The sequence below is a fragment of the Peromyscus eremicus genome, chromosome 9 (assembly GCF_949786415.1).
Source record: "Peromyscus eremicus chromosome 9, PerEre_H2_v1, whole genome shotgun sequence".
Lineage (NCBI taxonomy): Eukaryota > Metazoa > Chordata > Mammalia > Rodentia > Cricetidae > Peromyscus > Peromyscus eremicus.
Window position 1 is genome coordinate 86,014,683 of NC_081425.1, and position 24,039 is coordinate 86,038,721.

The 24,039-nt window shown below is 46.5% G+C and overlaps 1 protein-coding gene across 1 annotated transcript in view; it reads left to right on the forward strand.

Moving 5' to 3' along the window:
• Positions 1-24,039, forward strand: part of Cacna2d3 (calcium voltage-gated channel auxiliary subunit alpha2delta 3) — an 827,473-nt gene that overhangs the window by 661,903 nt on the left and 141,531 nt on the right. Inside the window, exons 18-21 of the mRNA XM_059274534.1 lie at positions 12,620-12,703; positions 20,920-20,991; positions 21,254-21,315; positions 22,667-22,734. Of these exons, the coding sequence (XP_059130517.1) occupies positions 12,620-12,703; positions 20,920-20,991; positions 21,254-21,315; positions 22,667-22,734 (286 nt within the window). The remainder of the gene's footprint in view (positions 1-12,619; positions 12,704-20,919; positions 20,992-21,253; positions 21,316-22,666; positions 22,735-24,039) is intronic.

Here is a 24,039-nt window from a genome sequence, read left to right on the forward strand (position 1 = left end):
TTAGATTACCCAGGCAAGAAAACTGGCTGAGCTGGGCAGAGCTTGCATTGAGAGTGATCAGCTTCACCTGCTCCTTTCAACCAGGGATGGGTCTACAGCTGTGCTTGTCCCGGTATCTCCTCCCTCCATTGGTTGGCATCACAGGGTGGGGCCTGGTAGCAATTCTTTGTCTGATAGCTGCCCTTTTCACTGGATTAAACCACCTGAGTAACATCTACCCAGAAGCAGAAAGGAGATCTGGTCTACCAGCTCCAAGGATAGAGTGCTGAGTTAAGATCTCAGGTTTGTGGGTTCTTACAACCATCTTTTTCTGAAGGCCAAGAGGCTCAGAAGAGCAAACACAAAGGACACTTGGCTGAGCCACAGTGACTTCCCCATTCTGATCATTAGCTCTTCGTCACTGTGACAAAAATTTCTAGGGAAAAGCCTTGAAGGGAGGATGTATTTTTGGCTCATGGTTTCAGAGCTTTTAGTCACTGGTCAGCTGGCTCTGATCTGGGTGGTGGTAGGATCTGGAGGAACCCAATTGTTTACCTACCTCATGGTGGCCAGGGAACAGAAGGAAAGTGAAGAAAGAGTTAGGGACAAGATGTGATCACCAAGAACATGACTCTAATGACCTTCTTCCTTTAGTGAAGCTTGATGTTTTCAAGTCTTTAGAACCTCCCGAAATAGCACAATAAGCTGGAGACCAAGCCTTGGACACAAGCCTGTGGAGGCGTTTCACATCCAGATCATAACATGGACCCAGAGCTGACAAAACCAAAGTCTACTTGGCCAGGTATACAGTTCGTAGCAGGCTAAGCTGAAGCCAAGTTCTACAAGAAACAAATCTAAGTCATCAACTAGAAGAAACGTATATACAGACACACAGAGTCTCTCTCTCTCTCTCTCTCTCTCTCTCTCTCTCTCTCTCTCTCTCTCTCTCTCACACACACACACACACACACACACACACACACACACACACACACACAGACACAGAGGCACATACATTCTCAGATGCACCAAAAATCCTAAGACCCCTCTGCTCAATTATTCTCAGGCCATTTTATCTTGAGGCAGGACCTGGTTTGGCACACAGTGCAAGCAGAGAGGATTGCCCAATGAATGGAGCTTCACCGCCCCCCTACCCCCCAGCAGCAGGAAGTATAGACAGATAAGAGAGGAACCAAATTAGGCGAAGGGATTCATTTGAAATACCTTTACGTGTAAAGTGAGGCATTCTTAAGTGTTCTTATCACTTCCCAGAAATGTGGGGGTTTCAGAGTACTGTGTGTCCTGAATAGCAGAGATAGGGAAATAGCATGATTCTCTTGGAACTTCCAGGTCCCCAGCTGTACTCCAAGAAGGGATTTTGGGGAGGCACAGAGAGAGGCTTTGGCATTATCTGACTCATAGTTCTGTAGCAGGTTCAGTATTAATATGGTTTAGATTACCCTTATAAGGTGTCCAGGCTTACACTGGGTCATACAGCAATATGTGTGTGTGTGTGTGTGTGTGTGTGTGTGTGTGTGTGTGTGTGTGTGTAAGGGCAAGATTCCTCAATGACTTGATCATCATTAACACAACTGTCTCCTCTGTTATACCATCGTCCCCTTCCTGTACCATCAGGACACACTCGGTCAGACACTGGACAACCACCTCCATTTTAGAACGGGGCTCTTCCCCAGCACACATCTCTCCAGAGAGCAGAGCCGTAACTGACACCTCTCTCAGCTCTGCTGCGGTCTGATGTGTGACCTTGGATGTGTTACTAAAGTCTTTAGGCCTCCGTTTTCTCCACTGAAAAAAATGAGAACAAAAAGAATGCCTCCTGCGAGGATTATAATGAGGAATTAATGAGCAAATGCTCCTGGATGCCCACAGCAACCCAGCCATGTAGTCACCTTTAGGCAGGTATCGGTGGAGTGAATCCTTACACCAACATGCTCACTCTGCTGTTGGCTGCTGTTTCCGGGAGAGCCTACTCTCGGCCAGGCAATTCCCAGGCATTGCACACCCAACGGCCCACGAATAATAACTGCGTCCTCTAAGATGCTTAGGAGCCCATGTAGGAAGCTAGCAAATAAGCTGGACCCCTGTATTATATAGTGGGGCTACCCTGAGAGGCTGAGATAACAGGGGAAGTTTTCACGGACCCTGTCTAGACCCAGTTCACACAGGAGTACATCTCACCTGAGTCTATAGGGATCAGAGAGATTGACCACTTGACTCAGAGTTGGAGTCAAGGGTGTGAGGAGAAGGTAGGTTGACATGTGTCTAGACCAGAAGGTAACGGCAATGATGACCTTTTCAGCAGCTAGTTCTGTCTAGGAGGGGAGTATGAAGGAAGGATGTGGTCAAAATTGCCAGAGTAGCAGAGGCCACACGACAGGGCTTACAAAAGGCTGGAATAGTAAGTGTCATCCTACAGAGTGAGAGGGGTCTGTACCAAGCACTCACTGGCATGTTCTAGCTTTGGTTGTAGAAGAATCTTCAGTCTGAACCCAGGGGGTAGGTTAGAGGCGAAGAACCCAGGCAAGGAGACTGCTTTGTGGCCACTTATCCAGGGGGGAGCATTTCCTTGGCGGTTGACAGTAAGCTGATGGCCTGCCTGATGTGACTCACCTTCAAAGCACTCAGAAGCCAGAAGCAATCCATGGATGTGGCAGCTTGCTTCACTGGCCCACTGGCCCACTGGCCCATTCCCATTCTCTCACCCCAGCCCTGGCCACATTTCCACGGCCACAGGGAATGAAAGACTATTTGAACTCAGCCAACCTTGCAGGGGACCTTGGCTTTTCTGTGAGTCATAAATCACATCAGAAATCTCCTGGGTTTATTCGGCCCACCATGTATCCAAAAACATTTGTAAAGAGCTACATCACTCTAATTGGCACTGGCACGCACGCACACGCACGTACATGCACACACTAAACAAAACCCAACCCTTTTTCTCGGTCACCAGGCCAGTGGGACTGGGAGAGGCACTGATGGATGAAAACCTGTCCAGGTTGGAGGTCAGAACGTGGCTAGGGCAGAGAGCATATGTTAGGCAAGGTGCCACATGTTCATTCATACTTCATGTTCTTAGAGAGGTCTGAAACAATGGCCACCCAGGTGAGAAAGGAGAGAGCCTCTAGCTGGAATGATCTAGAAAAAACTCATGGAAAAGGATGTCCAGAGGTGTGGATCCTTTTGTGCACACCCACACCCTTCCTTCTCAGGGAGTGGTAGCAATTTTAGCAGGAAACAAAAGCCCAAAGGAAGCTGCCATCCAGTATTCTCAGATATCCGAGATCCAAGTCTCACAGACACAGGCCTATCTGGTGAAGGTGGCATTTTGACAAGACTGTTAGTACAACGCATCAGTGAGGTGATGGTGTTTGGCGTGGAAGGAAGGATCTCTTTGCAGTCCCCTGTGCAGCATCCCTCTATTGCTTCATTTAGAGAGGCATTTGTTAGTAGTGTTCCCGTGTTTATCAGACTCCTCTGGATGTTGAGAGTTCTCTAGGTTCTCACTCTGGGCCCCACAAGTAGATATGATGAGAGGAGAGTTCTCTTCCCAGTGGCAAACTGGGGAGAAGCATAGGAATGTGGGCACCCAGGACTGACCACCGGGAGAAGTTAGCCACACCCTGAATTCTCTCTCTCTCCAGTAAAGGACAGCCATGACAGCCACTGCTCCCTGAGGAAGGCCAGTTTAGCTCCAGAGCACATTGCTACTAGCTTGGGATCTTCCTTATGTGAATAAGGAAATCTGTTTTCTTTGCCATTGCAGCTCTAGGATCCATTTGCTGTGCCTGATTAGACCCCCTTTAAAATGGTGTGACAGCTGAACGTACCCTGTGGTCTTCGGATATCATTAATGCAGTCATGGAAAACGTTGAATAAAATTCAGTAAATTAGACAAAAAAAAAAAAGTTACTTGCTAGATATCACAGATAAGCTTCCAAATTACAGGGGTTCTCTTGGCCCTAGATAGGATCTCCTAATGGCACGGTGGTATGTGAAAACGGTCCTGAAGTAGGATTTGGAAGAAGCCACGCCCCCATCCGGGAGCCCAGTGCAGCTCTCAGGAACTCAGAACTCATTTACAAGGCCCTCTTGCATTTACCTTTAGACAGGCTTTTGTCTCAAAGTATCCTGACGTCTTGGAGACGACGTTCCCCAGGTGCTAGCTGTGCCCTTAATTGGCATGCCACGCTGTCTTGTCTTTTCTCCTAGCAGCTGTCTGTCCTCACTGACACCCCCACTTCCTTCACCAGACCTGGCGTGGCCCCTCTCCCCTCAGTGTCAAATCCTTGCCCTTGTCCCTTTGGCTGGCACACAGTTTCCTTCCTGTCAAGCTACCGAGCACATTTTAATGTGTCTGACGAGCTTGTGGTAACCAGACAGACTGGCTTCTTGAGAATTAAGTTTAATCCAGCCATGGTACAGTAAGCCACGTTTGACCTACAAAACCATGGCAGGGCCAGGCCACCACCTCCCCACACACAGTGTGTGACTCATGGCTTCTAGGAGGACACTGATTAAGATAAAGGTCATTTGGGTTTTCAAAGCAGCCTCTTAATTGTTGCCTTTTTTTTTTTTTAAACATCCAAGCCATTTTACAGTTGTACAGCCATCAAAAGGATTTTGTAATCAAACTACAGGAGAGCACATAGAACTTTTCATCTTCTAGACACTTAAAAACATTAATTAACAAGAACAGCGTGCCTCTGAGGAAGAGGAAAAGGCCCCGTCTGGACATGCCCCACTGCCCCTCTCCAAACTCCCTGCTACTATGGGACACACCCTCATGGCCCTGGGTCTAGGCTTCTCATCTTCCCAGGCCTTGTAGAATTTCGTCTCCAGTGTAGACACATGGGAATTTATGCCAGGACATGATGCATGTGTCATGCAGGTATGCATGTGTCTTGGTGAGGGGAGTATAGGCCACTGTAGAGTCACACAGCATGGGGGGCAGCATGACGTTGGTGGAAATTCCAGTGCAAACGCTATTTTCTTCTAGTCTTGTAGCCGTTGTCTGAGGTCCTGAGAGAATCATGGTGAAGTTACATAGGAACAGTTAACTGGGCCCAGGTGCAGCCCTGACTCCTTGACATCCCCACTGTGTGGTCTTCTTCATCTAAAACTGTCGCTGGGCACTGGGGCCAGTGTCAAAGGACAGTCACTCTGCCAGAGGCCCGCATAGCCTCCACTTTGGCGCAGAGGAGAATGTGCCTGCTGGGATTTACCTTCCAGAGGCTCTATCACCAAGACTGAGCACCTATCCTCTGTTCAGGCAGAGATGGCCACCTGCACAGAGGGCCAAGATACCGAGGAGGGGGACCACGCCAGTGGGGAACTCCGACATCAGGTGGAGTTGATCTGCTTCTCAGTTCCATTAGCCCCGTCACCAAGGGATCTGGCTCTGATTTCCCATCTATGAAATCCTTCACTGGGCTTGGGAGGATTTGGCAAGATACAGACAGTAGTTAGCACAGTGCCTAGCCCTAGACATGTTCTGTGGAGAATAGTGAGTGGGCAGCAGAGAGTGGGGTGGGCAGTCAAGTGGACAGAGCAGACTGGCTGTGTGTTTTATGAGTTCCTGGTTGGGGAAGTAATGAACTTTGGAAGCTGAGAGTAGAAAGTGCTTTCGAGTAACTCCTCTTTGGAAAAGACTGCAGTGTGACCTCCGAGTATGGGTGGGGAGAATAGTGTTTTTAATTGCTGCACTGTTTTCATCCAAAGTTTTCTACAAGCAATTATTACACAAAGAATTAGGAAAAAAAATAGTGAGAGAAACAGAAAGTATTTAAGTCATTTAGATGGTGACATTTGTTGGTAGTCCCCGTTGTTGCTAGTCTCTAGGAGAGCTGGGGCTGACAGTAGCCATGGGCCCCAACTCCTGCAGGTCGTCCCTATGGAAACGTCCATTTGCCACTGGCAGGCTGGAATCCCACTATGGCAGTGTAGGGCAAGAGGCATCACTCTGCCATAATCAGGCATGTTCTTCCCTTGGCCTTGAGAAAAGGCCACCAATGCAGATTGAAGTTTCCCTTTAGGCAGTTTACATTCACATTAAGAACCAGTTTCTCCTGTGAGCACAGTCACTGGGGATGAGCACTGTGTGACACAAGTGTCGGACTTTGGAAACCAGCCATGGCATCCATGGTCATATTAACACTGGCCAAGGGAGCGAATGTTTAGGCTGCATTTGTTAGAATCTATGATGATCCGGGCTCTCTGCTCAGCCACATTTATTTTCGGTGCTTCTCAAGGCATCTCTGGGAATTGAGGGCTGAAATTTCTATCTAGTGAGGAGAACAGTGAGGTTCAGAAACATGCACAGCTAGCCCTGGATCATGAGCATGTAGGCTTGACGGGGATCTGCGCCTGGCTCCTAGGCCCCTAGCTTTTAGCTCTCCCCTCCCCCAACAACCTACCTTGATATAGTTTGAGCCATATTAATAGTGAGCTGTGACCAAGAACCTGAAGGTAGGCACTGGTTCTCATGGGGCAGTTTTTCCAGGTCTTACTGAGACTCACTGTGCCTGGCACAGGGGCTGAGAAGTATTTGGCATCCATTAAGATGTGGGCATGTGTAGGTGAACAGAAAATGAATAGATGATTGAGTGTCCACAGGAGAGAAAGATGCCCATGTCTCTGCTGAAACAGTCTCTTCAGGCTTAGAGAGGAGAGGAGAGAATGGAGACCTTTACCAGAGGAAGGTCACGCCTGCCTGGAGACAGAAACAACCTTCTAGATGACTGGCTCCATGTTGACCGTCTCCTTGTCCAGATGGCACTGTCCTAGGCATGGCGTCTTCCTCCCCATCTCCTTCCTCCCTCCCTTCCAGGAGTCTGTAGAGCACGTGCTTTTGATCAATTAGCCCATGCTGTATTTGCTTCATGGAGGCCATAGGCATAGGTGTGGATGGTGCCCTTGGGTCTTTCCCAAAGGGACACTGGAGAAGCAAAGCCACTGTCCTTTTCTTTAAATCAGAATGGCCACACCTTGGCTCACCTCACGGAGCTTCCAAAGCCAGTTTGCAGGTGACACAGAAGGACTTTGATCCAGACCACTAAATACTGAGCTTCAAGCAAGCCCTTGGGTAGTTCTGGCTTGCTCCAAAGATGGGTGTCTTCCTGTCCCATCACCCTAGCCACTGGCTTGTTTGTCTGCTTGCCACATCTGGCCTTTATTTGAAGCTCCACCTCCAAGTATTTCAATGCACACAATAGCTTTTCTTATTAAATTCTCCTGGACATTTTTTTTTTTTTTCATAAAACAGGCACCAAAAGCTGCAGGCCTACCTTTGCCTCTGAAAGTCTGTTTGTAACCCTTTGGAAACTGTTTGCAATTCGTTAACCACATTTTCAAAGGAAGTTACAGATTATAGATATACTAACAATTGCCATGTACAATGCCTGGCACCATAACGGTCTCCTTAAGAACAAGGAGGGGGAGTTGGGGAGCCAGGCCTGGGATTTGTCCCACCCAGAGGCTGCATGGGGGGAGAGGAGAGCCAGTCCCAGTGTAGGGGAGTCTAGAGCTTAACTATTTGGCTGTTGCTTGGAGGAGGCATGGAGGGAAAGTATATGGAGCTGAGTTCTGCTCAGACACAGTAGTACATCTTGGTAGGTGGCAAGGTATTTTATAAATCAAATATTCCTAAATAATCATTAAAGTAACAGAGTCTGTAAATATTTCACATAAAATGTACTTTTAAAAAGTAGTGCATTGAACTGGAGAGATGGCTCCATGGTTGAAAGTGCCTACTACTGTTATAGAGACCCAGGTGTGGCTGACGGTGCCCATGTTAGGCATCTTACAACTGCCTTCAACTCCAATTTCAGTAAATTCCACACACTCTTCTGGCCTCTGTGAACTCCTGTACACATGCGGTGCACATGAACTCAGACAGGCATGCACATACACATAAAAATAATAAATAAATGGTCTTCAAAAGTAGTTCTCTTCTAAAGCGAAGGGAAGGCATTAAATGTGCACAGTCTGACCACGTGCTGTTGGAAACACCAGGCAGGATTATTTTTAGGAGAAGGGTGTAGTGTAGGCTGATGTGGTGGTGCACACCTTTAATGCCCGCCTTTGGGAGGTGGGTAGGTGTGTGAAGACAATGTGGTCTACATAGTTCCGGGCCAGCCAGGACTAACAGTGATACCCTGTCTCCAAAAGGGACAGGAGCAATTTGGGAACCATATATTGACATATCCAAAGGGGCAAAGATTTCAGGTACAGTGGGTCCAGGCGCGCACACACACACACACACACACACACACACACACACACACACACACGTCTTCAGGACTATCCTCTTCAGTTTCCTCTGCTTCCTCTGTACTGGCTTCCTTGCCAGGAGGACTCAAAGTAGTGCTCAAGGTGGCCATGATACGCCCCAAGCTCACGTCTCACAGGTTTAGCAATGCTGGTGCATGGAGAACCCCTTTTCTGGAACAATCCAGGAAAGCATCCAAGATGGAGTCTTTTGAGTCTTTTAGGTTGTTGTAGGCTATGTCCCCATCTGTGAACTAATTCCTATGTCCTGGAATGATGGGAACCTTTCCCATATTATCAGGCCCTTTTAGCAGTCTCTGACCCAGCACAATGGTACCATCACTAGAGCCACATTTCTAGGAGTTTTCCTGCAAGAAAACGTAGACACTTATCCTTGAAAATATGTGAAATGGGTGTGGCCAATGCATGGGTAAGGGAGCTTCCTTCCTGGCCTGCTGAGCTTTCTTAATGGGGAAAAGATATTGTCAGGTTTGGAGTCAATTTGTTGATTACCATTGGTTTCTTTCAGCTATGTGATAGCGTGCTAAATTTTCCTTTTCTAACCTGAAGGAATCCCGGGGCTTTGTTGATGCTGAAGTTCTAACATTCACCTGTTCATAAGAACGTGTTTCAGACCCATTGCACATACTTAGTTCAGCAGACATTATGGTGGAGCCTTCATCAAAGGGTGCTTCCGAGGGAGTAACTTTCCCTCCAGTTTCCTTCAGTGAGGTTGACTTACAAGATCTTGCACAAAGTAGCAACTGATAGACCAACCCGCAGGGAGATCTTTTACTCTCACTCTCTGGTGTCTCATAGTTCCCCTTTGTTTTTGAGACAGGATCTCCCTCTCCAGCTCAGGCTGGTCTGAAACTCACTCAGTAGCCCAGCTTCGCCTGGAAATCATGGCAGCCTGTACCTTATCCTAATGAGCCACTGTGCTCAACTCTCTGATTCTTGAATAGACTTTTGGTATATTGGCTTGAGTTTCCTGAATGGTGATAAAAGAAAACGAAAAGCTGGAGATGTGCCTCATGTGGTAGGGGGCTTGCCTAGAATGTTCAAATCCCTGGGTTTAATCCCCAGCCCCACAGAAACTGTGCACAATGGTGCCAGTCTGTATTTTCAGCATTTAGAAGGCAGAGGCAGGGGATCAGAAATTCAAAGTCATCCTCAACTGCATAGCCAATGCAAGATCAGCTTGGATTACTACTCCAAAAAAGAAAAAAAAATAATTGTCTATTGACATTTAGGGATAGTAAAATTTCAAGGATTTTCAACTGGTTCGCTCTTGTCTAGGTCACCTCCAAAAAGCCGGGTACCTTAGAACACATCCAAATATCTCTGTCAAGAGACTCTGGAGTCCCAACTTGTCCCACACATTCCAGAAGGAGACAGTTGATCGCGATTGTGTGATACCACCATCTTCAAGAAACCCATCCTGCCTGTGGCTTGTAGCACAGTGGCAGAGTTACTGAGGTACCCTTCCTTTTGAGGAATGAGGTAATGCCCAACTCTGGGCAAAGAGTCAGATCTGCCTGGGTTAAGCAGCTGTGTGCTCCTGGGATGAGCTGCCAAGGTGGAGAACCATTTTGCCTGCTCCGGCTGGCGCACTGCTCTCTCCCCACTTTGCAGTTCACTGGGAAAGCCTGGCACAGCCCAGTGGCTTGCTTAGCATAACAGATCTAGTGTAATGTGGGCAAGGGCAGTGCCTCTGTACTCTTTTCTTCAGACAAAAACCTGTGCATACTGTGAAGATGAAGATGCATTTGGTATGGAGGACCTCAGAGTCAGTTTAAATTTAACAGAGGCTGAACTAACATGAGGCTTCCACAGAGACACTAAGGCAGAGGTTAGCAGTCGGGGAGGTGCCCTTCCCCCATACTGGCTGTCATATTTGACTCATTTCGTTTGTTACTTAGCTGTCAGAGCCCATTTTCCTAGCTCTGGGATGGACGATAATGGAGGCACAATTGAAGGAGGGATGCTCCAAGTAAGTGCATGGGAAGAGAAGAATAATGCTTACCTAACTCCCTATCTTTGGCACCTTATACTTTGCATGAGTATGGTATATTATGTATTTGCCATGGACATGTGCATGGGTACATGCAGATATGAGTGTATGTATGTACACGTGCATCCTGGAGCTAGAGGTCTACATCAATTATCTTCCTCATCATTCTCTACTTATTTTTTTAAGGCAGGGTTCCCCTCAGAATCTGGAGCTCACCAGTGACAAGACTGGCTGGTCAAAGAGCTCCAGTGATCTGCCTGTCTCTGTCCCCACACTTAGTACCAGGGTCACAGATGCACCGCATCTGCCTTTTACATGAGTTCTGGGGATCTGAATTCAAGTTCTTACGCTGGCACGGCAGGCAGCTTACCACCGCCATAGCCCCCAGGGCTTTATGTCATCAAGGTATCCAATGTGTGTGTCCTGAGTAAATGAATAAAGGAACAGTTTTCAGTGACCAAAGGGAGAATTCCTTCTACTGAAGCAAAACAAAAGAACAGTTCAGAGCCATTAAAAGGCAACCCAAGCGTCTGTGAAAGTACGCCTTTGATGTTCAAGTTGTGGGCTGTGTGAGGTTTTTTTGAGAATGGTTCTTTCTGAAATAGGACTAGAAGCCAGTGGCCTCTGTAGCTGAGGTTCATTAAGGCTGTCAGACTCTGTCTTCCCACAGGGAAGTTCCTGGGTCCTAGCACCCTAAGCGCCTCCCCCATGATTCTTGCCCATGACTCAGACCCATACCTCTCCCTCCTCCTTCCTTCCAGTAACTTCTGCTTTTAGCAGGACTGGCTTGCCCAGCTCCCATGCACACAGGAACTTTCCCTAACAGGATCCAACTGCTAATCTGCTATCGTTTACAGTGGCTTCCGAGGGAAGCACTTTCCTTCCTCTTCATCTGGAGTGGATCTGATGTCATAAAAGTGACTGTGGATGGTGAATGTCTTGTTAATTGGAAACCTCAGAGAAGTGAGTGAAGGCGTGGTAGCCTTCTTGGGTGGTGGTAGGGGAGGGGACTTTCTAGAGATGGTGCAGGATCCCCACAATGCAGTTGGCAAGGACTAAAGAGTACAGGAGCAACGTTGTTTGAGTTTGACATTGTTTGGTACCACGATGATGTGAGAATCACCCCTTCTGGCCACTGTCCCCTTGGTTGCACTGAGGTCCACTTTAGACTTGTTTGGATCTAAACAGGCAAAGGCTTCTTCTTGTGTCGGGGGTACCTTTAGGAACTTCATCTGCAACTACCAATCAGTGTCCAAAATGGCAAGTGGGAGTCTTAAAACATGTAGACTGACCCTGCATCTCCCTTAGTTTTATTATTTAATCAAAACGGGACTGAGACGAGGAGGAGAAAAGGAAACAGGTACATCTCTATGCATGTATTTTGTGTACATGTACAACTTTGTTAGTGTACTGTGAACATTACCTTCCAAACTTGTAAAGTGCTTGCTTATCCTTAGCCTGCAGCAGAGGGCAGACTTTCCTACCTAATAAACACCCCAATAACCAACAGTAAAGGCCTCGAGACACACAAACATCCAGACACAAGAATGTCCGGTCGATAAAATGGTACACTTGCTGGGTGACTAACACCAGTGATTTAGGGGGGAAAAAGTAAAACCATTCCCCAGTTATTAATGCACTCATCAGCTTTTCCAGAGAAATGCCCTAATGGCCCTTAAATCTGGCAGCGATTCCCAGTACTCACATCTACTCCAGGTGAAGGAGCTGTGCTTAGCTCTGCGCCGCCATGGCCGGTAGCAAGTAGAAGGTCTGTGAGCCAGCAAAGTGTTCTCAGGGTGCTGAGACCATGTCCAACCATGGCAATCAAAGTGTTCTCAGGGTGCTGAGACCATGTCCAACCATGGCAATCAAAGTTTTGTTTCTCAGCAAAGGATCCTGGAGGAGATTATAGACAGGAAGCATATGAAGCTCTGGGGAAAGGACAAGATGTTTATAAACGTGTGTAGGAAGCACTTTCCTCTGTCATAAAGGGCTGGGTTCACCAGCTTTTTAATAGAGATGGGTCTCCCCACCCTTCACATATTTATTGCATCCAAGGGTAGGATAAATATTCTTTGCACCTGGCATTTTAGAGACAAGGAATTCTGTATGCAAATTCATGCCAAGCCAAGAATTGACCTTTATGTTCTCCAACTTGGAGGAAACATTTACAGCAAGGCCTGTCGTTAAAATGTTAATAGTATCACCCACGGGGTTTATCACCGGTAGGTGCTGTTTACTCACAGTCCTTATCCAGGAAACAGGTCCTAGGAGGATAAAGATGCCCTGGTCGATGAGTTCATGGCCATTTGTTTGTCTTTCTCTTCTTCCCTATGCTAGTATGAGGAAGGAAAAAAGCGGAGGAAACCTAACTACAGTAGTGTGGACCTCTCCGAAGTAGAGTGGGAAGACCGGGATGATGTGGTAAGTGACCCTTTTCAAGCCTCATGGGTGAGGGCTCTGTTGGCTACACAGGATACCCCAGGAGCTGGTGCAGAGGGCTATGGAGACAACAGACCTTTCTACTGTAGTTGGAGTTGTATAACTCTCCAGCCAGTCAATCGGGCCAATTGCATGTCTGCTGAACCTATGCCCAATGGGCTCTGGTTTCCTCTGCAGATGATTAATCCCACCTTGTGCTGAGTAAAATTGTCAGGACTTGCCTTACCATCTTCAGAGAATTCTGGCTGGGCCACAGGAGACCCAGGAACTACAAGGTCAGGGTTCTTACAGGCCAATAAAACAGGCTCCCAGATAGACAGAACCAACTTGTCAGGTCTCCATAGACACAACTCTTGTTTCTAAAGAGCAGCAGAGGGGTTTGGCAGCCTCACACCCCCAGCTGTACCCCCAGTCCCATCCCCATTTCCTGTGCCTCTACCCTTCCCATGGGATGTTGAGGGCCACCATTTGACCTCCCAGACTGTCTCCTCATGCTTTATAGAAACAGGGCCAGCATCACATCTCTTCTGTTGCTGCTTTCCTTATTTTCATATCCTCTGCTCCCTGAGTGCTCTCAGCTAGCAGGAAGTTCAGGTCTTTCTCCTTTGCCTGTAAAATGCAAGAACCATATCTGTTACAGAAATTTAACCCAGCCCCTTCTGGTTAAGACAAAAATAAAGTTGCCATTTGATAAAAGCTACTGCCTCATCCACTCTTTGTCCCCTACTTGTCACTGCTCTGACGTCATGTGGGGTCAAGGACCTGGAAGAGTTTGATGTCTTCTGTTCCTCAAGCATTTGTGACCAGGATCCTGGTGGGTTCTTGGAATAAACTGTGCCTCGTGTACTTGGTCCAACCGCATCAGCACCAGTGTGGACAGCTGCACGGCCCGGATTCAAGTCTCACCTGTGTCAAGGCTCTCTGTCCCTAGAGTGTCACCATTCAGGCTGCATCTCGTGGCTGTCCTCCCAGATGATCTGAGGATTAAACATATTGATAGATTGAAAGATTTTTCAAAAAAAAAATGCTTACACCATTGTGTAGCTATGTGAGGGTTCTGTGAATGGGCCCTCGGGGTTTCCAGTTGCTAACTCCCATTATGGTTCTTTGCAGAGAAACTTCTACTTTCTTTCTCTTCCAACTTCACCTTTTTCCATGCTCTCTTTTGACCTCACTTTTTCTTTCCTGGAAGTGTTGAACCTTACCACAGACATGATTCTTCATCTTTTCTGCTGTGATCACTGGGGATGACCAGCTTGATCATATTAACTTTTACTTGCCAAGTCCCCACTTCAGGGGCTGACACACTCACCCCCCTTCACCTGCAACTTGCTTGTTCATCTCACTGTTATTGCCCCTGGGCCCGAGCTGGTGTTTTTGTGAGTGGACATCTCCTTTTGCTATTTATGGTTCAGAAATACTTTATAGCTCCTTACCACATTTTCCTTTATGATTGGAGTTTCAAGTATCAGATTCCCACTGTGTCCTTCACTGTCATCTGAGTTAAGGGCTAGGTTCTGTGTTCCTACTCTCAGAGTTACCATTTCTCAAATCAGGCCAATAGTCTTCTTATGTACAAATTGGTCTCTGGCTGTCTTTTGTTTGGGTACCTTATGGCAAGAAGCCCAAGGAGTTTGAAATGTTGAGCTCCTTCAATATTGATGTGTTTGACATAGGCAAACCCAAACTACCATCTCTCCTGTGCACCAAGCATTGAAAAATTTTGGAATCAGTGAAAAACCTTCTTATGTGGTGCACATAGAGGCCTACATACCCACATGCTGTTGGAGAAGCTTGTAAAGAAGTAACGAAGGACAGGTTTCAGATCAAAATGTGTAAAGGACCAAGGAAGCGGAGCTTTCTGGGCAGAAGCAGTGAAGTCGACCTGGCTGCAGAGAACCTCAATGGAGAATCCTGCTTCTCATGGACAGCAAGGCTCTTTGTACAATTTAATGAGCACATTTAGAGCATAGGCCCCGCATACTTCCAAAAATGATGTAATATCACACATATCATTTAAAGATTTGCAAAAATGGTCTGGCCAAAATTAAAGGGGGATGAAAGGATGGCTCAGTTTGTAAGTGCTTGTTGTACAAGCATGGAGGATCTGAGGTTGATGCCCAGCACCCTCGTAAAAACCTGCACGGGGATGGTACAATTCCAGTTGTAATTTCTATACTGTGGATGGGGAGGTTAGGCTAGCCCCAGGGTTTGTGCCCTAAATCCCAGGAAGAGATCCTGTCCAAAACTCAATGTGGATAAATTCTGAGGAACAAAACCCATCTTTAAAGTCTGGCTCCCACCTTCCATACACATTCATACCCACTCAGATACACATATATCTATATATGTGTGTACCTAGACAAACATACATACACACGTACAAACACACACACGAGAGAAAAATAGACCACATAGAGGAGTGTGCATGGGACTTCTGTTGCCACTATAGGATAAGTTAGGTATCATGTCAATTCCTGTGAAATGACAGATATTTGCGGGACCCATGTGTCAGCAGTGGACTTTAAAATACACATGATCCAATCTGAGTCACCAGTGAGAATAACTTCTGGGAAAGAAAAATTATATTAATTTTTTAAAAAAAATAGTGTGCCTTCTTCCTTTCCTCCCTCCAGCCCCTCCTATGTTCCCCCCAACTCTCAAGTTGATAGTCTCTTTTTCTTTGATTGTTGCTGTTATTGTGTGTGTGTGTGTGTGTATGTTTGTGTGTATGTGTATGCATAAATACATATAAATACAAGTTGATGAGTCTGTTTTTGTTGTTTGTGTGAATATGGTTTCAGGGCTGAAATTCCTGGACATGGCTGAAGGAATTAGGATGATTTTCAGTTTGGTCTTATTACGTTTTAGTCATTGCTGAACTATTCCACAGTGAACGTAATTATTTCTATAAATAGAGAGAGCTCCTATAAGTAACAATAGCTACCAAATAAGGAACTTTCCTTGTCCGTGGTACCACCTTCAGTGTTATAAGGGATGAGTTTATTTATTCCTCATTGCAATCCTGTCAAGTATCTGTCTCTGTTTTACAGTTAAGGAAACTGAGGCAGAGCAATTATGTCACAGTCCAAAGGCACGCATCAGGCTATCTGCTCCCTTAAACTGTGTCCTTGACACACCCACTTTAGAGTTCCAGAGTCCCCGAGGACTCCATTTGGTACCTCACAAATGTGGTGAGCTCTTCCAAAGTAAATGTTCATCCCTGTGGGCTTATTGTGGGCTCTTTGAGTACAAAAGAGGAGCCTTGCTTGGCTCTTAGTGGGCTAAGCATGGAGGACAAGTATACTGTACCCCAGTGTTCAACAGGCACCACATTCACCCAAGCCACTGGTCTCTGAGTTCCTTGCCCCAGAGTCGTGAAGAATGATGACCAAGGAAGGATTTCAGAAGGGCAAGCAAGGGAAGCTTTACTGAGAAGCAAAGTGATAGGATCCCCCACCCCCACTTCCTGCCAACCCCTGCAGCAGGGAGAGATCTTGATAAAGAGCTACTAAGTCCTACTTTGGAAATGGGCTGCATATAAATCATTCATTCCATTAGGGAAAATCTTGTTAGTGTGAATGTGTGTGGGGAATTCTGGTTAGTTGATTGGTCAAGGGAAGGTATGCCATCTCAGGAAAAAGCCCATCCATGGGAGAAAAGCATGAAAGATTTGAGATTGTGTAGAGTTCCTTGTAAAATATCAGGGTCCTTGGAGCCGACTATGGTTTGACCAGGACATGTAGATCTTTTATTTTCCTACAACCCTCTCTGTCTATAGAATGTCTGCCTTGCTCTGAAACCTTGTCAATGGTGTAGCCATAGCCTATGGGTTCTATCTCTAACCCAGCTAGAACCCATTCTGTTGCACTGGAAGCCTTCTTCTACTGCCCTTAGGAAGCCCACACTTCTTCCCATGATGAGTCTCAGAGAACACTTCTCCAGAGCCCCTTCTTCCCAAAGCCCTCTGAGCATCTCACTCTGGGACATGTTCTGAGGTCTTTGGTCACACATTTCCAAGGCCTTTGGTTGCATATTTTATTCTTCTTTATGCTATTTTTTCATTTTTATAGATCTCATGCTTGATCCCTTGAACCCTGATACCTAGAGAGCCGGAGCTGATGTGTAAGGGCAGAAGCTTTGTGGCTGGGGCTCTCTGTGCCTGCTATCTTCATGCACTGGTTGAAAGCTTTTTTGGTGAAGAAACAGCTATTGATCTGGCCTGTCTCACATCCCTTCCATCTATAGGCTGGGCTAGGTAGCTTATAAGTAGGGGCTTGGAACAGCAGGCTACCTGTGTCTCCGGAAGTTGAAAGCCCCATTCTAACATGGACAAGACTCTACTACCAGGAGAATGAGCTGTCATTATATAAGGAAACACAAGCTACAGTCACTACTATACCTTTTGGGGAAGCTTTCCCCAGTGGGCTCTGCCTAAGAGGGAAGAGCAGCAGGCCTCCAGTAGAATAAGCATCCAGCCTTAACTGGAGCATGGTACTAGAAAAGTAGGTGCTTTGATGAGTCAGCCAAGCTGATGATCCCCAAGGACTCCAGTGAAGCACATATCAGGGTGTATCCCAGAGGCTGGGGAGGCTGATAAGTGGCCAGATTTTTATATCCCCTAGAGGAGATTCTGTCTTGTATGTTATTCATCTCATTGTGATGAGTGCTGCTTCTGTGGCCATTGCATATCACACCTACTGATATCTGGCATCTGATAGGAATCAAAAAAGGTACCATAGACCATTGACATCCGACTTGCCTTTCTTTGGGTGTGTTTAGTCAAGTATCTATGCATGTGATTTTTAATGACAGTATAATCAGCTAACATATGGATACACCAAAAATTATTTTAAAGTTTTCCTCTGCCAAGTCATTTTCATTTTTCCAGCTGTTCATGATTACAAATCCAGGCAATGGCAAGTTCAAAGGCTGTTCAGAGCAGCACCATGGCCATACTTTTCCCTCCTTCTGTGGGGAAGACAGGATTGTTATTGCTCATCACTCTTACCTGAACTCTGTGGACCTCCCTCAAGTGTGAGGGCCACCAACTTCTAGCATGATTATGTGCAAGGGATCCTTGGCAATACACAGCCCATTAAGATAGAAAAGTGACTTTTCTAGAATGTTCCAGTCTCATAAAGTAAATTCCAACTATTGGTCTCTTCCCTCCTCTGATAGTAAGGGCAGCATATCCCCTTGTCATGGGCTCTAGGTCCCAGGGCTCAAGTGTATGGAAGAGCTACTGGGAAGGCAAAACCACAGAGCCTGCCATAGTCAATTTCTAAAACTTGTTCTTTGAGAAAGTAAGAAATAACAATGTATAATTTATACTAATGATAAATAGTTCATTTTATCTTCTGATTTAGGCAGCAGAGATTTGGAACTTATGGTGTGTGTGTGTGTGTGTGTGTGTGTGTGTGTGTGTGTGTGTGTATGTGTATACCACAAGCATGAAAACTCCCTTTGAAGCCAGAAGAGGATATCACCTCACCTGGAGCTGGAATTATAGGTGGCTATGGGCTGCCCAATGGCAGTGCTAAGAACCAAACCCAGGTCCACTACAAGAGTAGGGAGCACTCTTATTCACCGAGCCGTCTTTTCAGCCCCCAGAGTTAGAGAGCCTGTGTTTCCTTGGGCAAGCTTCTTAGCCTTAGGTCTCAGTTTCCCCTCCCATCAAATAGCTGTAGAAATAGAAATACAGAAGACAGTCCTTAGAGTTTTTGAATTAGTATCTGATCCGCAGGAAGACTTCAGTCAACAGTATCTCCCAGCAATGGGAGTTTGCCAGCAACCCAATGACATCAGTTCAGAAGGCACCTGACAGGGGTTTGGGATCTGAATGGCTTCCCTCGGGGTCATTTTTCACTGAACAAATGGCAGAAGAAGACACTGAGGCACAACAAGATCAAAGAATAGCTCGTGTGTGAGAGCCTTGCTGGCTTGGGGTCCCCAGTGCCCCATGCTGTCCCCTCTTGAGTCTGTCTAACTCATGGAGAGTCATGAACAGTAACTTGAAATCTGTGGCTATAGGGCAGAGGGCACAAAATCCACCCAGTGAGCCCTGACAGGTGAAGAAAGGAAATGGACTCTAAGGAGACAGGAAATGCAAAGGCATCCTCAGCGCAAGATGCATTTTTTGTGTCGCTCATTGTCAAAGCATCTGGAAGAACGGTAAAAGATTGGAGGTTGGTGTGGGGTGGCCTGGAACTTGAATACTGATCCCTTTAGCTAGCAGGAGGTGCCTGGTGCCACACCGGGTGAGGAAGAAGATGGCAGTGCCACTGACGACAGTGGAGATGAGGATGGAGGACCACAAAGGCACAGAGGACAGTTAGTGTCCTCTGCTTGTTACCCCTGTGTTCCGTACTATGACCAGATGAGATGGGTGCTGCGCTCAGTTTTTGTGCGTGTGTGTTCTGTATATGACTGGATGAGATGAGTGCTGTGCTCAGTTCTGTTTTGTGTTCTGTATGTGACTGGATGAGATGAGTGCTGTGCTCAGTTCTGTTTTGTGATCTGTATATGACTGGATGAGATGGGTGCTGCGCTCAGTTCTCTTTTGTGTTCTGTATATGACTGGATGAGATGGGTGCTGTGCTCAATTCTGTTTGGCAGAAGAGGAAAGGAAGGCACAGAGAAAGTCATGATTTGCCCATGATCATAAAGCTCTGTCTCTAGCGTCTGTTTCTAAGTGGCGGCATCCTGTCCTTTCTCACAATGAGGTGCTCAGGAAGGAGAGGATATTGTCCTTGCAAGACTAGAAGAACTCTCTAAACCTTCGCCTCCAGAAAGTATTGGTGACCCTGGCCCTGGGCCCTCCCTGGCCCCATGCTAATTGTTCTCTGCTACCGGGGGAGGGGGAGGTTGGCAGGGAGAAGCTGACATAATCTCTGACTTGCCTGGGGAACTTGAGAGGGGAAGGTCCCAAATGGCTTTAGGCAGGCACCAGAAAGAGGAAAAATGAAAACCATGTTAATGATAAATCGAGCCCGTTCTTAAAAGTTAGAAAGTAGACTTAATTAGGACCAGCTCTCTCTATCCAAAACCACAAAAGTTAAAATGGGAAAATATTTCCAGAAATACCCATTATGTGTTGTTAAAAAATATCTAAAGTAAAATATATGTTTTATTTTATACATGCCTCCAGCTAAAAATTATGCTTTTACTCTCTCTCACAGAAGACGGGAATGCGAACCCAAATCTAGACAGCCCTGAATCAAATTTGAGGTGCTTGCAAGCCCTGCAATTTTCTATCAGCCTGATCTCACTCAAGCTCCTCCAAAGGAGGAAAGAGAGGAAAGAAATTAAAAACAAAAAACAACACACACACACACACACACACACACACACACACACACACACACACGCATCCTGAAGCGCAGACAGAGAAAGAACAGTTCCCAATGGACTGGCATGTCAGCCTTTGTTCCTAACCCATTAAATGGCCTTTCCTGTCATGTCCCCTTGCTGCCCATGAAGGCACATCCTTCATCACCCGGTCTGCTGTCCTCCTCTGAACTCGTGGAAGGCCACAGGTAATTAGAGGAGGTCAGCCGGGGGAGGGGAGGCGAGCCAGGCTCACTGTTCCAAGATGGGACCTGGAAAACTCAGAGGCAGGGTCAGTACTGTTCACTGTCTTGTCAGCGAGGCTGTTAATTGGGTGACCATCTGAAGCTGATTCATGCTGTGGAAAAAGAGTTACTGTCTCCCCAATGCCCCCCAATCTTTTAAACTACTGTTTAGAAAAACATCTTGAACTTGATTATCTTTTGAAAAATGATTTCTTTGTGACAAATCGGTACCCCTTTTGAAAACCCACTTGTCCCCCAGAGACATCCTTGCTTGTTGATAGTTTTAGCAGATTGTCTGGAGTTCATTCTCTGACCTCTGGGCTCATCAACATCCTGAGGCCTCTCTTGTTGCTGCCCCGGAGTGGTTCACTTGTGCACCCCAAATCATAGTTGAAAAATCATTTGTCCATACTCACCACCCTCCCATTGTCCAGGAGCAGGAGAGGTGCTGGTCTCTTCCCTGGAGAGCTGATTTAGAGTTCTGCGCGCAGCCTTATCCTCAGAAGCATGAAGAGTTGGTGGGAATCTTGTCTGGACTTTGTACAGGGGACTTCTGTGGCCAGGCACCCAATGACGTGGAAACCTGGGGAGGCACTAATTCCCAATTTCACTTTCTTGTTCCAGCTACGAAATGCCATGGTGAACCGGAAGACAGGGAAGTTCTCCATGGAGGTGAAGAAGACCGTGGACAAAGGGGTACCTTTTTCTCAAACATTCTTGCCACTTCATTAAAACAAACCAGTGTGAAAAATTAGCTCTGAAGGCTCTCTTTGGAATAAATATCTTTCGCCGAGCTCATTTCTCTCTTGTCTTTACTTATCTCAAACAAGATTCATGTAGTACTATTATTAACCAGATCGTAATGTATCCATTTGTTTTTATTGATTTCTGAAAAAACGTCATCTAGCAGACTAACCCTGTTTTCTTTTCTCTATGACTTTTTCCCCCCCCGATCTAGAAACGGGTTTTGGTGATGACAAATGACTACTATTATACAGACATCAAGGGTACTCCTTTCAGGTAGAGCTGACCATAATCATGGACATTTCATCAGACCTCTCAGTGTGTTTGTGCCCAACCTGCTGACCTCTCAGTGCTCATCATCTGAGGATAACAAACACCCTGCCCAAAGGCTGGAAAGAGTGAGGAAGGGGCTTTGCCCAGGCTGCTCTTTGTCTTTGTTCTAGAAGGGGGAAGATGGTTCAGGCCTACCCCAAACAGCCCATCCATTTGCCACAGCTTCGCATCCCATTCCCAACACAAAATCTTCGGGGCTCCCACCGAGGGTGGAGGAGACCAGTTCAGAGGGTCACCAGGTTCTTTATACCATCTCACTTGCTACCTCCCAAGACCTATTTCTCACTTTTTATTTTCATGACCCGGTAATCCTCCTGCGGGTGGCATTTCATCCCCACCTTGTGCTTCTGTTTCAACTTTTCTGAATGTCCTTCTGTGTCGTCTCTCTCTTATAGTCCTAAAAATACGACTTTGCCTCCTGGCCTGCTTTCAGATGTGTATGGAGTATTCTAAAGTTGCCCGCTACTGTCAACTCCATGTTGTTATGTGATTTTTGTAGAAAACAACAGCAACAACTTCTTTTAGTAGGGTTGCTTCATGCTCTTGAGCTAGTGTCTTTCAAAGTCAAGGGAGCGTTAACCAGTATAGATGAATCTGGAAAGTGAAGTCTAGCATCATTGTCACCCACCGCCAAGGAATGTGACCAGATGCAATTTGGAACCAGGAGGAGTCAAGGAACACATGAGCCACTAAATGGCTTTGCCAAATGAAGGGACTGTTTTTAGAAAAGCAGTCTCTTACTTTAGGGCAAAACAGAAAGGCATTTAAATCAAGCCAATAAGAATGTGGGAAAGCTGTTAGACCAGGGAATGGACCGACCAGGCTAACAAGGCAGCCATATGGCCATGCTGCTGCACTTGAATGTTGCTGGCATTCTTGGGTTTGCTCTTGAGAAGGGATCCGTTTTTCTGGGGTCTGGGAGTCTCTGCCTAGTTCAGAGCGGAGGTGTGTAAGGTGGTAGCAGGGAGCAGGGTGTGTGGCCTTGGGAGGACATCCAGGGGAGGGCTTTCTGGAGGGGCAAGCCGTTGGCCACAAATCTTGCAAACACAACAGCAGCCAATTGCCGCTGGCATTTCCAATCAGAAATGACTTTGAAGCAGCTGCTTGGGCCTAAGAAAAACCAACACCCACTATAATCAGTGAGGTTTTTGAAAGTAAACTGTTGGAAAAATTGTTTACAGAACATGAAATGGAAATGTGAAAATGGAAAATAAAATAAAAAAAAAATGCTAGCCCACAAGTCTATTCCAGTCACTGCCCTGGACTTCAAGGTTTGCTTTGTTTCTCTGCACAGTTTAGGTGTGGCGCTCTCCAGGGGCCATGGGAAATACTTCTTCCGAGGGAATGTAACCATCGAAGAAGGTAAGGCACAAACTTGGGTCATCTTATCCTTGGGTGTGGGGAGGAAGGCCCGGGGCTGGCTCTGAGAGAACAGAAGAGCGTGTGAGACTTTCAAGCCGCGGGCTAGTGATTTGGGCACTTGGGTCAAACCATTGCCCAGTTCATGCTTCTTTTCCTGCCAGTTTTGTGTGGGTTCCTTAATGGTGGGAACCCCCCCGCCAGTGGCTGGCTTTATTGTATTCTTTTACCCATAAAGTTGTGGAGGCAAAATTATGGGAATCTCATACCACCTTGATTCTCATATATTCAATGCTAGAGGAAGAACTAAATGAATGTGAAAATGCAAGTCTAAAGAGAAGCGATGCAAAGAAAGATCCAGAAGCCTTTGCCGTCAGCATGGTTGAGGCGCCCATCTCATTGGTTTTGTGTTATCCTTTGCCCAATGGAAATGTGACCACTGAAGAGATTGACAGAGGTTGGGAAGCGGAAGTAGGCTCTTGTAGCTCTAAGATCTTCCATCTTCATAAAGCGCAGGTGCGCAGTGACTCCTGTAAACTTTAGTCATCCCCAATCTGTGAAGTATGAAGTTGCTGTCACAGAAATTGTCCTTTACATCCCCAACAACCCACAAATCCTAAGCAGGTACCACCTCCAGTACTGTGAGCATTTGGAATTGGGTGAGTGTGGTGTTTAAAGGGTTCTTTTTCTATAAATGACTTTGAGTAAGGTGCTTACTTAACGTGGTCTTTGGGTCAGGTCCATCTGCTGATGGGCCCTGCAGTGTTTCCCAGGCACTGGGTTTTAGCTGACAAGGAGCCACGATGTCAGATGGAACAGAAGGTAGAGTAGAGGGGTCCACTGGGTACTGGACAGAAACAAGGATATACCCATCCAAGAGCCAAACATATGGTCTCTTTTCTCAAGGATGCCTAAGAGAATATGGGTCAACCTTGTGGCCTGGACAAGATATACTCTAAAGGATGTATTCTTAGAAGCCATGTTTCAATTTCTAGAACTTTCTAGTCCCATGGGCTATGTATAACTTTGAGGGCATCAGTCAGTAATCCTGAAGCAATAAAATTCATGCCCAAGCCATTTGAGATGAAATGGAGAAAATGGCTCATGGTCAAAGCAGGAGGAGGTCTTTAGTGGACCATTTGCCTCTCTTGTGTCTGTCCCTTTAGCCTCTCTCTCCCTTGCTTTTCCTCTGTCCCTGTCTGTCTGCCTGTCTATCCCTCTCTCTCTCTCCCTGCCTCCTTCCCTCCCTCCCATTCCCTCCTCCCTCCTTCTACTCCTCCTTCCCTCCATTGTCTATTTTTTGCTCTC